The sequence below is a fragment of the Bubalus bubalis genome, chromosome 2 (genome assembly GCF_019923935.1).
Source record: "Bubalus bubalis isolate 160015118507 breed Murrah chromosome 2, NDDB_SH_1, whole genome shotgun sequence".
Classification (NCBI taxonomy): Eukaryota; Metazoa; Chordata; class Mammalia; order Artiodactyla; family Bovidae; genus Bubalus; species Bubalus bubalis.
The window spans coordinates 183,941,351-183,955,853 of record NC_059158.1 but is presented as its reverse complement, the minus strand read 5'-3'; the positions used below and the strand labels follow the sequence as shown (position 1 = coordinate 183,955,853).

At 57.7% G+C, this 14,503-nt stretch overlaps 1 protein-coding gene across 8 annotated transcripts in view; it reads right to left on the bottom strand.

Annotated features, from left to right (window-relative positions):
• The window catches only part of KIF17 (kinesin family member 17), a 50,262-nt gene extending 35,759 nt beyond the window's left edge, over positions 1-14,503 (bottom strand). For 3 of the 8 annotated variants that reach the window (XM_045164655.1, XM_045164656.1, XM_045164660.1), the window contains exons 1-4: positions 14,000-14,502; positions 8,230-8,376; positions 7,150-7,251; positions 2,449-2,638 (exon numbers count right to left, since the gene is read on the bottom strand). In XM_045164655.1, coding sequence (XP_045020590.1) covers positions 2,449-2,638; positions 7,150-7,251; positions 8,230-8,376; positions 14,000-14,230 — 670 coding nt within the window. In that variant the 5' untranslated portion in view covers positions 14,231-14,502. Of the gene's footprint in view, positions 1-2,448; positions 2,639-7,149; positions 7,252-8,229; positions 8,377-13,999 lie in introns of all 8 variants that reach the window. The other 5 variants (XM_045164653.1, XM_045164657.1, XM_045164654.1 and 2 more) reach the window with 3 other exon arrangements.

Below are 14,503 nucleotides of genomic sequence, written 5' to 3'. Positions count from 1 at the left end.
TGGGCTGGCTGATGGAAGGGGTAAAGGGACAGCGCTGTCACAGAACCCACTCCAGGTGCGGCACGCAGCAGGGCTTCATGCCCCGAGAACACGCCCAGGTCCACGGGGACCACGGCTGCGCTGGCAGGCGGACCCAGGTGCCGGGTACCTCGGGAGCAGGGGCCCAGAGCATCGCTTGTGAAGACCAGAGGGATCCAGTCCGGGTTCCATCCCTGGGGAGCTGCGGGCCTCAGGGAGCTAACTGCGTCTCAGCCTTTCTCTCGGTAACAGGGGAACCCAAGACCACCCTCAAGGGTCGCGCCTGCCACACAGCAAGTGCTCTTGGAGTGAGATGAGGGGAGAGGAGGGAACTTCCTTCCTGGTTTCCTGCTCGTTGAAACCAGAACTGTCCCAGCTTTGCCCAGGAACACAACTACCCGAAGTGAAGAAAAGGTCTGGCTGATGCCTAATGGAGTCTTGGGCATGCAAAGGGCTTGATTCTTTGGGCTATTTTTTTTTTTTTAGCAGCAACAGGCAGGAAGGACTTGGAAACACCCTTCTGGACAGCTCTTTGCAGAATGTACCAGGTGCCTTAGACAGGTTTGCACCCTCATCCCAGGAGGCCTGCTCCGGGGAATCTGAGGTGACTCTAAAAGCAGAAAAGCCTTTGTGCACAAAAATGTTGATCGCTGCATGTTTACAACGCACAGAAACTAGGAATGGGCGTTAAGGCCTTGCAGAGGGGTGGGGAGAGGAGGACCGTCCACCCACCACCCATGGTCAGGAAGACGTGGCGGGAACGATGTGGGGACGTTCGTAAGGACAGCATGGGGAAGAAACTTAAGATTCAGTTGTGTTTAAAATTTTCATAGGGAAAAAAACGACCAAAAGAATATATGCTTAGATGCTAACAGTTGGCTGTGTTTGTAATTTCCCCTACTTTTCTCTTAACTCCTAAACATCTTTATTTGAACCTCTTTTATCATGAAAACAATAAACATCTTAAAAATTGTTTAAAAACCTGCTTGCAGGCAGCCTGCCTTGTCCTGCAAACTCATCTGCAGAGACCGAGAAGCCCCGACAGGGCCGCGCTCCCCTCCCCTCCTCATCTGTCCTCACCCGGCCGAGTCCCAACTCCCCACCCACAGCGTCATCACACGAAGATGAGACCATGAGACCGTTACCCCAGACCCCGTGTCTGCACCCGGGGGGTGACTCTGGTCCAGGGGGGTTGGCCTGGGGCCAGGTCAGCCCACAGCTGGGCATCATGCTGCGTGGTCTTCCAGCGACCCAGGGCTTGACCTTGGGCCGGGATCTCTCCAGAACTACGTCCCTATGTGAGCCGAGGCTGCTCCCTGCCCCACTGCTCTCCAGAGTTCTGTCTGGGATGAATGAACCACACACTCGGAGGCAGCTGCAGTGTGAGTGGGGAAAACCCAGATGTCAAAGCAACCTGAGTTCAAGTCCCAGCTCCACCTCTTAGCAGTTAAGCGGTGACTTGCAGCACTTAAGCGGGACCTTGAACCCAGCAGGTCCCTAATCTCTCAGAGCCTCCGCTTCCTGACCTGTCAGTGGGAGTTGTAATGCCTGCCTGCGTTTAGGACTCTGCTCTGAGACTTCAACAGAATGAAGTGTGAAAAGGGCTCAGCACAGCATCCACAGGTGACCTGAAATAAACAAGTACTTCTTCCTATCTTTCCTCTTCCCCTTCTCAGTAACACTTCCAGGAAGAAGGAAAAAAAAAAAAAAAAAAGGAAGAGTGAGGTGGCTCAGGAGTAAAGAACATCACAGAAAGAGGAGAATCCAAAAGTTCTGGGTGGCAGGGACTTCCTGGTGGTCCAGTGGTTAGGAATCTGCCTTCCAGGGCAGGGGACGCAGGTTTGATCCCAGTTGGGGAACTGTTATAATAAGATCCCACGTGCCGTGAGGCAACCAAGCCTGGGAGCCACGACCAGATAGCCGGTCCCACAACAAAGAGCATGCGTGCAGCAGCTAAGACCCGATGCAGCCAAAATAAACAAATACTCTAAAGTTCTGGGTGGGAAAAAAACCCCACAACACGAGTTCTGGGTGGCACATGCTCTGGGGAACAGAGCCCTGGGACAGGGGCCCAGCTCAGAGGCTTTCTAGTTGTGTGACCTCAGCTTCCTCATCTGTAAGATGGGGATGCTATCAGTGTCCACCTCCTGGGGTGTAAGGAGCAAATGGGCCAATGCACACGCATTGCCAGGCAGGCAGCAAGTGCACATTGCAACTGCCGGTGTTATTACTGGTGGTGGTAATGCTGTCTCTCCTTTAAACACGGGTCCCGGCACAGGGACGGGCCTCGTGTGACTCCTCCGGGCGATCCCAGCATCTCCTCCCAGCTGGGGCCCTGGCGGCTCCGAGAGGTGAAGGGTCTGGGGTGCTTAGGAGTGGGTGCCCGGCTCGGGAGGTCCGCCCCCTCCAACCCCGCCTGGCCTCACGCACCCACGGCGTAGATCTCGATGCTGATGGTGAAGATGGAGTGGGAGCGAGAGGAGTCCTTGTTCATCAGGGTGTAGCCCACCGAGCGGTTCTTCCAGCCCGCCTCCATGATGCGCTCGCACTGGCCCACGCTGTGCACCGTGTGCATGGACAGCCCCTTCACGTACACCCCCTTCTCCGGGTGCTCCTTCAGCTGTGGGCAGGAGGCTCGGGTCAGGGCTCCCCAGGGAACCCAGGGAAGGGCCCAGTCAGTGCCCACCACGTCTGCCCTCCTGCGGGGCAGGTTGGCACCTCGAATTCCTGTCATAGACCAGGTAGAACAGCCTCAAGATCACCCCCGCCACTTCCTCTGTGCGACCTTGCTCCAGCTACATCACCTCCCTGAGCCTCAGTTTCCACATCTGTGAAATGGATATTTCCTAGGGAGGCAGTGGGGACTGTAACCTAAGGCCTGTACCATGCATGGCAGGCAGTGCCTGGCACCTGGCCAGTGCTCCACAAACGGCCGCCGTGGGCCTCGCTGCGGCTGTTGATGCCCTGGCTGTGGAGGCGGTTTCCCGTCTGGGGATTCAGCCCCCAGGGGGCTGACCCGGTGGTCATTCACCCAAGGGCTCTGAGTGCTTCTTGCCTGCCTTGCCAACATGGCTTCTGCCCGCGTCTCTCTGCCGTGGCTCCAGGGCAACAAGAATGTTCCCAAACCCATGGACCATGGCATGTGAAGGGCTGTCTGCTGCCCAGAGTCCCCGCTGGCCAGCTCAGCTTGGCCCGTGGCTCCCTCCAGCCCTCAGCAGGATGGCAGTGAGTAAATTAATTTATCTGACTGCTGCCCGCTCGCTCTCCAGGCAGCCAAGCTGTTGTGTGGCTGACACAGAGCTGTGAAATTCAATATTTTTCCAGTGGGAGAGGAAATACAAACCACTCTGGCAGGAGCAAGAATGAACCGGGACAGAAGTCATCTGTCTGCTGCTCTGGGCCAGGGCAGGCTCGTGTGCTGTGCCCCGGGGCAGCTACAGGGTCCCAGGTGGGGTTGGACCCCTGCTGCAGAGTCAGGGGGCGGGTGGGGTGGTGAGTGAGGGTGGCCAGCACCGGCTTGCCCTAGCAGCCCCAGTCTGGAGAAGGAGCCAGACCCAGACTGAAGGATCGGGTCTCAGGGAACAGTTAAGCCGCCGAGGCACAGAAAGGCTAAGTGACTGACTTGCTGGAGGCGGCAGTGGACGAGGCTGGGATTAGGACAGAGTCTGCAGTGGCTTCCCTGGTGGCTCAGCGGGTGAAGAATCTGCCCGCAGTGCAGGAGACCTGGGTTCAATCCCTGGGTCAGTAAGATCCCCTGGAGAAGGGAAAGGCTACCGACTCCAGGATCCTGGCCTGGAGAATTTCACGGACTGTATAGTCCACGGGGTCGCAAAGAGCCGGACGTGACTGAACGACCTTCACTTTCACTGCAGTACCCTGGAGGACTACACAGGGCTGACCTTGACCTTGGAGGTGGCTGTGAGGATGGAGCTCAAAGGCCAGAAGCGGGAGTCGCAGCCCACCGAGCAGGGCTGGAGGGAGGCCTGGGAGAAGGTGAGCCCGCATTGCAGCCTAGATGCTGGCTGGGCATGTGGTGGGCACAGGGGAGGGGATGGCTGCTCCCAGCCTCAGGAAGAATGCAGCTTTTCATCTGTACTCAGACAGGCCCGGGCTAGACACTTAGTCCTGACTTGCTACTTTTTAGGGAAGTCACTTTGCCTCTTTTGGCCTCGGTCTCATCTTTAGAGTGAAAATGAAGTTCCTCAGTCGTGTCTGACTCTTTGGACTATAGCTCACTAGGCTCCTCCATCCATGGGATATTCCAGACAAGAGTACTGGAGTGGGTTGCCATTTCCTTCTCCAGGGGATCTTCCCGACCGGGATTGAGCCCAGGTCTCCCTCATTATAGGCAGATGCTTTACTGTCTGAACCACCAGGGAAGTCCATCTGTAAAGTGAGGATGATAAACAGGGCTATTGGGAGGGTTAAAAAGAGAGTGGATCTAAAGGAAGCTCTGAGGGAGCTTGGAGGGGGTTCAGTGAACCCAGATATGGAGGTGAGGCCATCGCTGTCCACAGAGAGATGACCCTGACATAAGGGTCTCCCCCACCCCTATTTTTAGGCCCTACCTCATCTCTTGAGCCCTCTCCCTGGCGCCCGCTGTTCCCGCCCCCACCCTCCTCCAGAGTGTCAGCCGCCAGCTGTGGCCTGCGTTCCTTGGTAACTGCTCCTCCCAAATGCCAGGCCAGGTTCGGTTGCCATGGCAACCAGCTGGGATGTGGCGGGTGAGCAGGAGCTCCCGCTGTGCACAGGAGCAGGACCACGCAGGTCAGTCCAGAGTCAGGATGCGTCCCTGTGGAGGAGGGGGGTCCTGCCACACTGGCCAGATGCCTGCAGCCCCTCAGACACCTCCTTCGCTATCCAGTGCTAAGCAGGGTTCTCTGAGGGCGGTTCGTGGTGGTTGGGGGAGGGGGTATAATCTGCTTCCCCAGATCCCTTGCTGACCCCAGCCGATCCAACCTCCTCTAATGACCAGAATTATCAGGCCCTGTGCTGTGCCACAGAGCCTGGCCACCTGGGGGCAAATTCCACCTCTGTCCTTTACTGACTGTGCCCTTGGGCCGGTTCGCACCTAGGCAACTAGGAGTCTTAGGCTCCTCTTCTGTAATCAAGGATAAAAACAGCAGCTCCTCTTGAGGCTATGGTCAGGCTTACACAAGAACCCGGCTGCACCTCCCGGGAGAGAGTCCGGTGCACCCAAGGCGGGTGTCTCCGAGCACATCAGTTATAGGCGACCCTCCACCTCCAGGCAGCCCGGCTTACCAGGCTGGAGGCCTAGAGGCCAGCTGGGCCAAGTGCATGTAGCTGCCAGCCCTGGGCACCGCCCCCCCCGCCAGGTCCTGGTTAACCTAGCCCATCCTAGGGTCCAGGGTGGGGAGGAAGGGGAGGGGACCCCCTGCTGCTGTCCCCATTTCCCTGTCTGGGGGCTGAGTGATGACTCGGCTGCTCAAGCTCCAGGAGAGAGAAGACAGTGGAAAGACTGCAGGGGGTGGCTGGAGGCTCCTGTGTAGAAAGGGCAAAGCGCTGTGTCTGCGAGAAGCTGAGGAGGAGGGGGCTGGGGGCAGGTCCTGGTCTGGACAGGGACTGGGGGGGCTGGCACATAGGAGGTGGACCTGCCGTGGTCTGCGGGCTGGCATCTCTCAGGTCAGCCATCTCTGCTGAATGGATGCTTCGACTCATGGACGTCCCTCCCTCGAATGGAACCCGTCGCTGGCTTCTCATGGCCCCCAGGTTTCCTATATTGCCCACCCCAAAAAGTCTAGGAAGAAAAAGCACCTGACCACTCAGACCCCACACGCTCTGGTACCAATACCATTACCAGCAACTTGCTGTGTGACCTTGGCCAAGTCCTTCCCCTCCCTGGGACTCAGTTTCCTCATCTCCACCACGAAAGGATTGTGGACTTAGAAGCTCTCTGAGCGACTTCACTTTCACTTTTCACTTTCATGCACTGGAGAAGGAAATGGCAACCCACTCCAGTGTTCTTGCCTGGAGAATCCCAGGGATGGGGGAGCCTGGTGGGCTGCCGTCTATGGGGTCGCACAGAGTCAGACACGACTGAAGCGACTTAGCAGCAGCAGCAGCAAGGGTCTTTCTGGCTCTAATTTTATTTTTTCCACCATGTGATCAGTACAAACAAAAAAGTGTACCAAAAAAATTGGTTTTTTTTTTTTTCAAAACAGCTGCTCCTTGGGGGTCAGATGTGTTCGGGTGGGGCATTTAATGGTTGCAGGTCAAAGAGGAACTCACGGCCCCTCCAAATGAAGCCAGGACAAGTGCGGGGAGGGGGTGGTGGTGGGGTGTCTAGAGGCAAGTGGGGGGCTCTGGAGCTGAGCAGGGAAACAGCCCTGTCCCACGTGGATGGGGGTGGGGCGGGAACCAGGTCGCCATGTCCGGTTCAGTCTGGAGGTCGGGGAGGGTCCAGAGGACTGGACCTTAACTGCTTCTGGACCTTATCAGCAGCCCCTTACCTGCTTCTGCCCCCACCCCACACTGGCTGTCAAGACCTGTGCCCCGGGGAGATTCAGGCAGTTTGAGCCACACAAAATGTCCAACCCTGACTCTGGAGCTTCCTGACCCACCGGTCTCAGGCAAGTCCTGTCTCTTTCCCAGCCTCCTTTCCTCATCTACAGGATGGGGATCTCCACAGCAACCTCCCAAGACTGATGCTCATTAAGGACTGACACTCCCCCAGCGCAGCATGCTGACTCTGGACTGGGGAAGGTAGGTCAACCTCCACCGCTGGCTGTGGGCCTCTCGGTGGGAAGGTCCAGTGCTCAGATAAGAAGACCCAGAGCCTGGGAGCAGTCACTGGCATGCTGGCCACAGTTCTGGGTTGGTCTCCCCTCCTCAGGCTCCTCCTGGAACTGGACCAGGCCCGTCTGGCATTTAGAGTCTCAGATAAGAGACATGGCCTAGCCTTGCCCAGAGGTCCCAGACCTGGCCCAGCCTTGCTAACCACCCGGCTGTCCAGTCCTGGCAGGTGACTTGGTCTTGCTGGGCTCCCCAAGGGGTCAGGCCTGCTTTGCCCATCTTGGCAGGGCTGGGCAGACTAGCGGGCCCTGGGGACCCTTCCCTATATCTCCTCCAGGACCCCATCGCCTACCCCAGCCAGGGCTGCACCCAACACACCTCCAGCTTCTGCTTGGCGTCTGTGCCCAGCAGGTCCCGGACATCTTCATTGTAGATCTCCAGGTAGGAGGCCCGGACCAGGAACTTGGTGTTCTCTGCACACTGCAGGGAGCGGCGGGGAAGAACAGAGACACCTGAACACCCGCTGCCTGGTCGTCACGCGGAGACATCGTGGCAAGACACGGCGGCAGGAGGCAGGACGTCAAGGGGAGAGGTGTCCCTGACCTCACCTGGCCCTGCCTGCCTGGCAAGCGGTCCCCTCCTCTCTGGCTGGCTGGGCCCTCAAGCGTCTCAGAGTGGCATCATTTCATGCTGCTAAGGACTCACACTCCCTCTGCACTCTACAGGCCTCGTGGGAAAGGAGCCAGGAGAGGGCCCCCCACTGTGAAGGTAGAGAGACGGAGACTGTGGGTTTAAGGCCTGGATCCGGCACCGGCCCTGGGCTAATCCCTGGCAGCTCTTCCGGTTGCTTGCTGGTCATCAGAATGAGCCCCAGGTGCGATACAGCGGGCTCTGAGCTGACTAGTCCCTGCTTTGTCATTTCTCAGATGCAGGAATCTCTGAGCCTTCACGAGTGGGCAGCAGGGCATGGCTCACCTGCCATCTGGACACCGGGATCACTGGTCTGGGCCCAGCCCATAAGGGCTCCCGGTCTTGGTTTCCCTATATCAAAAATGAGGGTAACAGCTACCTCCTGGGCTAGGGTCGTAGTGAGATAATTATGCAAAGTGTTCTGCACAGTGCTTGGTCTGCAGCACCTGGACCATGAAAAGGGGAAGCTCTGATCATTTACAGCCACATCTCGGGCCAGCGCTCTGGGTCATCATATCCACATGAAATGTCACATGAATTGTTAAAATTCCAAAAATGGCCAGAGAAAAACGTAGAACTGGTAGAATTTTCTCAGCTTTAAGTTCTCCCATCACCGCTTCAGAAACTAGAGCCTGCCTCTGCCCATCTGGGCTGCGGCTAGGCCGGCTCTGACCACATCCCACATCCCAGGTCAGAAGTACTCCAGGATTGTTCATGGTAATGCCTGGGGCGCCCAGCCCCGCCCCTGCCACCCACCAGGCCTATTACCTGGACGCTCTCGAAAATGTGCTCAAAGGCCCGGGGGATGATGCCTCTCTGGCAGGCCGGGTCCGGCAGGCCCTGCATGGTGAAGGACTTCCCGCTGCCCGTCTGGCCGTAGGCAAAGATGGTGCCGTTGTAGCCCTCAGTGACGCCCTGCGAGGAGGAACACAGCCGGGCGCTCAGCTGGCCCAGCACGGCCGCGCTCAGGGCTACCTCCTGACACAGGGACCGGCGCCACCCGCCCCCCACTGCCCAGTTCTCCCACCATGGTGGCGCCGGGTGGGGTGGGCCGTGCAGAGATGGAGGCGGCTCCACTGGTGGGGTGGGAGACCGTCCTTGTGTCTGGCTAAGAGCCTGGTGCCATCCTCTGCTGCCTGTGCCCTTGGCCTATTCGCATCCAGGGGCGTGGGGCCTCGGCGTCCTCACCGGTGCCAAAGGGTCAGAACAGCACCGAGAGGTGGGGCTGCTGCTGCTTAGTCGCTCGGTCGTGTCCGACTCTTTCCGACCTCGTGGACTGCAGCCCGCCAGGCTCTTCTGTCCATGATTCTCCAGGCGAGAGTACTGGAGTGGGTTGCCATTTATTTCTCCAGGGGATCTTCTTGACCCAGGGATTGAACCCAGGTCTCCTGCACTGGCAGGCGGATTCTTTAGCCCTGAGCCAACAGGGAAGCCCGTTGAGAGCTGTGCTTGGGAATGATTTCCTGCCCTGGCACTCGAAGTGCTGGCACATGGAGGTAGGTGCCCCCTGCACACCGAGGTAGGTGCTACCCAAGTGTCTGCTGGAATGTGTGGGGATGGTCCTTCTATGAGGTGCAGGGGCATGCAATGATGGAGTTCAGGCTGGGGGAGGAGAGGGAGAGACGGAAAGTGCGGGAAGAGCCATGCAAACTTTCCGGGCAGGTGGGCGAGGGCGGAGAACAGGGGAACAGAAAGGGTGGCTTGGATTTCAACAGGTGAGAGGAGGAGGAGGAAGGCTTTCAGGGCTGAGGTGACGGCTGGAGCAAAGCCTCGAGGGGCGGGGCAGGAGGCTGAGAGCAGGCAGACCTGGGGCGGGGGGGATGGAGACGAAGCTGGGAGGGAGGAGGCGGCAAACCAGGGAGGTGGCATTCCCCCGGGGTGACCCTCGTTCACCGAGGCCATTCTTCACTGCATAGGTTCTGTCTCTCTTCTCTGTGGGGTCCGTGCTCCGGGTGGGGACCAAGCCCCGAAAAAGGAAGACACCGCACTCCCTGTCTTCCCTCACCCAGCTCATGAGGCCACAAATTCTAGAACTTAGCATGGGGGAAGGGGTCTCCTGTGCCAGAATGTGGGCCCAGAGAGCTGTGCCCAGGCCCCGAGGGCCCAGCTGGCATCTGCAAAGACCCGTCCTGCGGACCACTGCGGGGCTTGGGGTCCCCAGGGGCTGCGGGGGAAGGAAGACCAGAAGTCATGATCCACAGCTCATCAGATGGCCCTGGGTGGGGTGGGGGTGGGGGGCAGAAGCGATGGTAGACCAGTCAGCCAACCAGACGGCCAGAGGCGGGGGCACGCGGAGCCCAGGGACAATGCGCGGCAGTGCCTGGACTACCAGCGTCACCCCGGCCTGGAGGAGGGGTTCAACACCAAAGTAAATATTTCACATGCGCGGTGCGGTAGGGCAGCCACCCAGCACACCAGAAGGGTGCTTCATGCCACTGAGGAAGGCTAAAACTTTAAAATATTTTTAAAAATTTTAAAAATGTAAAATTTTCCATTTAAAAACCAAAGCAGTGTAAAATGGTTTCCCATTAAACATGAATTTACTTTTTGTGCTTCATTTCATTTGAACTGTTGACACTTTAGCACCTAAATTGAGACCCGCTGTAAGTGTGAAACACACACCTGATTTCAAAGGCTTACAGTGAAGAAAGAATGTAAGATATCTCTGATAGCTATTATGCCATGATAATATCTATTATCAGGCTTTCTTGAAATGATATTTGGGATTCTATTGGGCCAAATAAAATGTATCACTAAAATTAATTTTCCTTGTTTCCTTTCACTTTTTAAAATGTGCTGTGCTTAGTCACTCAGTCATGTCCGACTCTTTGTGACCCCATCCATGGACTGTAGGCTGCCAGGCTCCTCTGTCCATGTGGATTATACAGGCAAGAAAACTGGAGTGGGTTGCCTTGCTCTCCCCTGGGGGATCTTCTCCACCCAGAGATCGAACCCAGGTCTCTCATATTGTGAGCAGATTCTTTACCATCTGAGCCACCAGGGAAGCCCAAGAATATTGGAGTGGATAGCCTATCCCTTCCCCAAAGGATCTTCCCGACCCAGGAATTAAACCGGGGTCTCCTGCAATGCAGGCAGATTCGTTACCAGCTGAGCTACCATGGAAGCCCTTTTAAAATGTGGCTGCTAGAAAAATTTAAATTGTGTCTGTGGCTCATGTTACATTTATATTGGAAAGGCTGGCTCGAGAGCTGTGCCATCCCCGGAGGTAGCCACTGGCCACATGTGGTTACTTAAATTTAACTTACGATTAAATAAAACTAAGATTCAGTTCCTCAAAAGCACTAACCTCACATCAAGTGCTCACTTGCCATGTATGGCTGGCGGTCCCTAATTGGACAGCCCAGATCCAGAACATTTCCACCACTGCAGGAAGTTCTGCAGAACCACGCTGCTGTGGAGTGAAGTGGAAGACAACTTTACCTGCATTCTTAAGGCAAAACATAAAATTTCAAAAACGCTTCACCCATTAAGTGATACTCCGGACCTGCCAGGGACACACACACACGTGGAGCGGGTCCTGAGTGTCAGCCACTCTGTCCTCCCAGGCTTTGCCAAGTTCCCCCATATTACTGTTTACTGAATGATTTTCATGAAATCAAACTGTTAGTTGACCGTCTTTATAACTTGGTGTCATCCTCTGCAATAACTCCCGTGAGGCTGCTATTAGAAGTCAGATTTTTTCTACTTAGCATCTGTGCTAAACTGCCTCATGCCCTCTATCCTCTCCCGAACAAACAGTGCTGTGTTCCATCGAGGGGCCAAATTCTACCGCATCGATGTCTCTGGAAACCAGGCCTGTCCTTGGTCTGTCCATAGCACCAGGCCCCTGGGTGGGTTGGGCAGCGGCTCATCAGAGGTGACTCTAAGGCCATGGGTGTGAAGCAGGAGGATGGGGAGAGGGAATAGCGACTGGGTGGGAAAGAGCCCAGAGGCCAAGCAGAAGGCTGGGCGTGGAGGGGATGAGCTCAGGGTAGGTTGTGCTGAGTTGGCTGAAAGATGGGTCTGGGGTGGAAGAGGTCACCCAGTGACAGAGAAATCAGGTCTGGATTTAAGTGGGAGAGAAGGCAAGGCAAGGGGAGGGAAAGGAGGGGAGGGCAGGAAGGGTCAGTCTGAAGCGCTGGGGGCTTCGTACAGTAGGATCTGCAGGGAAGGACCTGGGCAAGAGGCCCCCTGGAGGTGGTCAGAGCCCAGCAGGACAGACACACAGCTGCCCTGCCTAAGGGTGCAGCTGCTCCTCACTGTGCTTTGTGTACAATTCACAAGATGGAGCTTGGGAACCTAGCTCTGCAGTCAAAACCACCCCTAACTCGTTCTAGGATGCTCAAGGCTTCAGTTTCCTCATCAGGAATGATAATCCCAGTTTTATGTATGTCCACGGAGTTTGGCGAAGATCAAATGGTTTGGTCTCCACCTGAAAGGCCCTTTCCTCCACCTTCTTGCCTGGCTGACCCCTCTCATCCTTCTGGCCTCAGTTTAGACCTCACTGCTTCCAGGATGTCCTCCCTGCCTGCCCATCCTCTCCAAGCCCAGATTTGCTAGTCTTCTTTGTTCTGCCAAAGTCCCCGTGGCTTCTCTTCCCACTCATCACCCTGGCTTGCAGCTACTAGGTTAGCTGCTCCTCCGCCCAATTGTGAGCTCGCTGAGGGAAGGTGCTGTTATTATTGCTCCATGCCTTGGATGGGGCCTGATATGGAGATGCTCTTTGTTAGCTGAGTGAATTAATGAAAACGGACGGTTGTCCTGCTGAGCCTGAGGCTCCGTGGGATGCCCAGAGGAAGACATCCCTGTAGCAGTGCCCTCACGACAGGAGTGGGGGCTGGAGGGGAGATCTGAGGTGTTCCCCTCTGGGCTTGGGCTTCTTGGGGACTCTGAGGAGGGAGGCGTGCTCAGGGGAATTATTTTCAGGGTGAGGAGGGGGACGTATGAGCAAGACTGAGACCTTGGAGAAGCCAAGGCCAAGAAGAACTCAATCTCAGAATCTTCCCATCTCTGAGGGACCGACCCTGGACCAGGAAGCAGAGGTGTTCTGGGCGCCCCGGGACAGAGGCAGGGAAGAGAGCTGAAAGCGTCAGGGAGTCTGGCTCTGATTCACTGTGCAGAAGGGTCTTCCAGGAGTTAAGAAGCAAAGGGGGGAGCGGGCTACTCCAGGCAGAGTGAGCGCCTGCCACCAGGTGGACATTCAAGGACCCCGGGGAGGGGGTGGGAGCAGGTCACCCATTCTGGTCCCTTAGATCCTGAGAGTCCAGGATGGCAGGGGACCCTGGCCACCCCTGGGGCCCAGGACCAATGTCTGGGGAGATTTGCCCTCTTCCCCTGGGCATCACCTCCAGTCACACCCTCACTGCTGGGGGGCTCTGGGGTCCGGAACACTTCAACCCCCACAAGGGGTTCTGACTATAGCCAAAGGAGGTGCACTGGGGAATGTTAGCTGGCCTGCTGGCCAAAGCAGAAAGGCTCCACGGGAAAATGCCTTTTGGAAACACTGGGTTAGAGAAGTCAAACTAGTTTCTCCGCTGCCAGACTCCCCAGAGCCCCAAGTATCCTCATGGGCAGTGCGGTACAGGCAGCAATTCTTCAACTTTTCTTTTTGTCTGGAACAACACCTCACATCCTGACATCTCACTTCACTAGCGAATTTGCCGTCCAACTGGGAAGATGGCAATAGCGAGGAAAGAACCCTTGGCCAGAAAACCCACACCAGCCCCGTCTCCTCAGAAACTCTGTCTGTGGGAGCTCAGCAGTTTCCTCCCTCCAGGCCTCAGCCTCCCCATCTGTGATATGGCAGCCTCCCGGCCCTGCAGCTCCAAGAAGCTCCTTAGCATGAGAGGATGAAGACAAGCAAAAGCCCCGTGAAGGGGTGAGAACTGCTGTTGCCTCCCCATTCTTCCAGCGCCAGGGAGGAAGGTAAGTCAGACCAAACGTCGAGGGTTTCGCTCCTCCGAGTCCAAGGCCTGGTCAAAGCCTTCTCTCTGCAGAATTGAGATTCCTCCCTCCACACACACACATATATATAGGCTTGTACCCTGACGGGCCTCTCAGGAAGCTGGAGCGGGGGTGATGACGGAGAAGACTCCGGGTGCTGAGGGCAGAAAGCGGGGGCCAGGGCTCCTACGGAGCAGAGGCGAGAGGAGAAGGGGGAGGCTGAGGAGGACCCGGGGCTCTTGGGAGGCTGGGGAAGTGATCGGAGTTTTCAGAGGAGTCCTGAGGCTGCTTGGGTGAGGGTGGGGGGCAAGTGGTTGCGGGGGCTGGAGTTCCTGTGGGGAACGGCGGAAGGATGGGGTGAGAAGCAGCCTTGGCACCAGGGGCAGTGGGGGACCCAGAAAGACGTTTCGGGTGGCTTCCAGCTGTCTCCTGAGGGGACGGAAGTCTTCAGTCTGCCGCTGTCCACCTGCGGCCCCTCCAGAAGAGCCTTCCCGCCCGGCCTGGGGTGGGGTGGGGGCAGCGCCGGCCCTCAGGAGCCCTCCGAGGGGCTCCAGGTCCTGCCCAGAGGGTCTCCTGGGGAAACGGGGGCCCTCACCTCCACCAGCGGGTAGGCGATCTCGTTGTAGATCTGCTCGGTGAAGTGGTCCATGTAGTAGGCGCCGTCGAAGGTGAACTGCTTGGGGGGCTGGTCCGCGGCGCCCGGGTTCTGGATGAAGCACTGGCCGCGAGCGGAGTCCACTGTCACCACCGGACGGCAGTTGAGCTCCCGCTCCCGCTGGTTCATGGGGCGGCAGCGCACCACCACCTTCACCGACTCCGAGGCCATGGCGCAGCCGCGGCGGGCGGCGGGGGGCGTCCCCCAGGGCGGCCCGCACGAGACCCCCCAGCAGCCCGGGCCAGGGGGCGGGGCCAGCGCCCGCGCGGCGGGGCTGGGGCCGAGGCCGCGGCGGCGGGGGGGACCGGGCTCCTCGGCGCGGCGCCCGGAGACGAGGAGGAAGCGGGGCGGCGGGGGAGCCGAAGGAGCCGAGCCGGAGCCGCCGCCTCCTCCCGCGCCGGGCTTGCCCGTCTCCCTGAGGTCCGGCCCGGGCGGGGGCGGGGG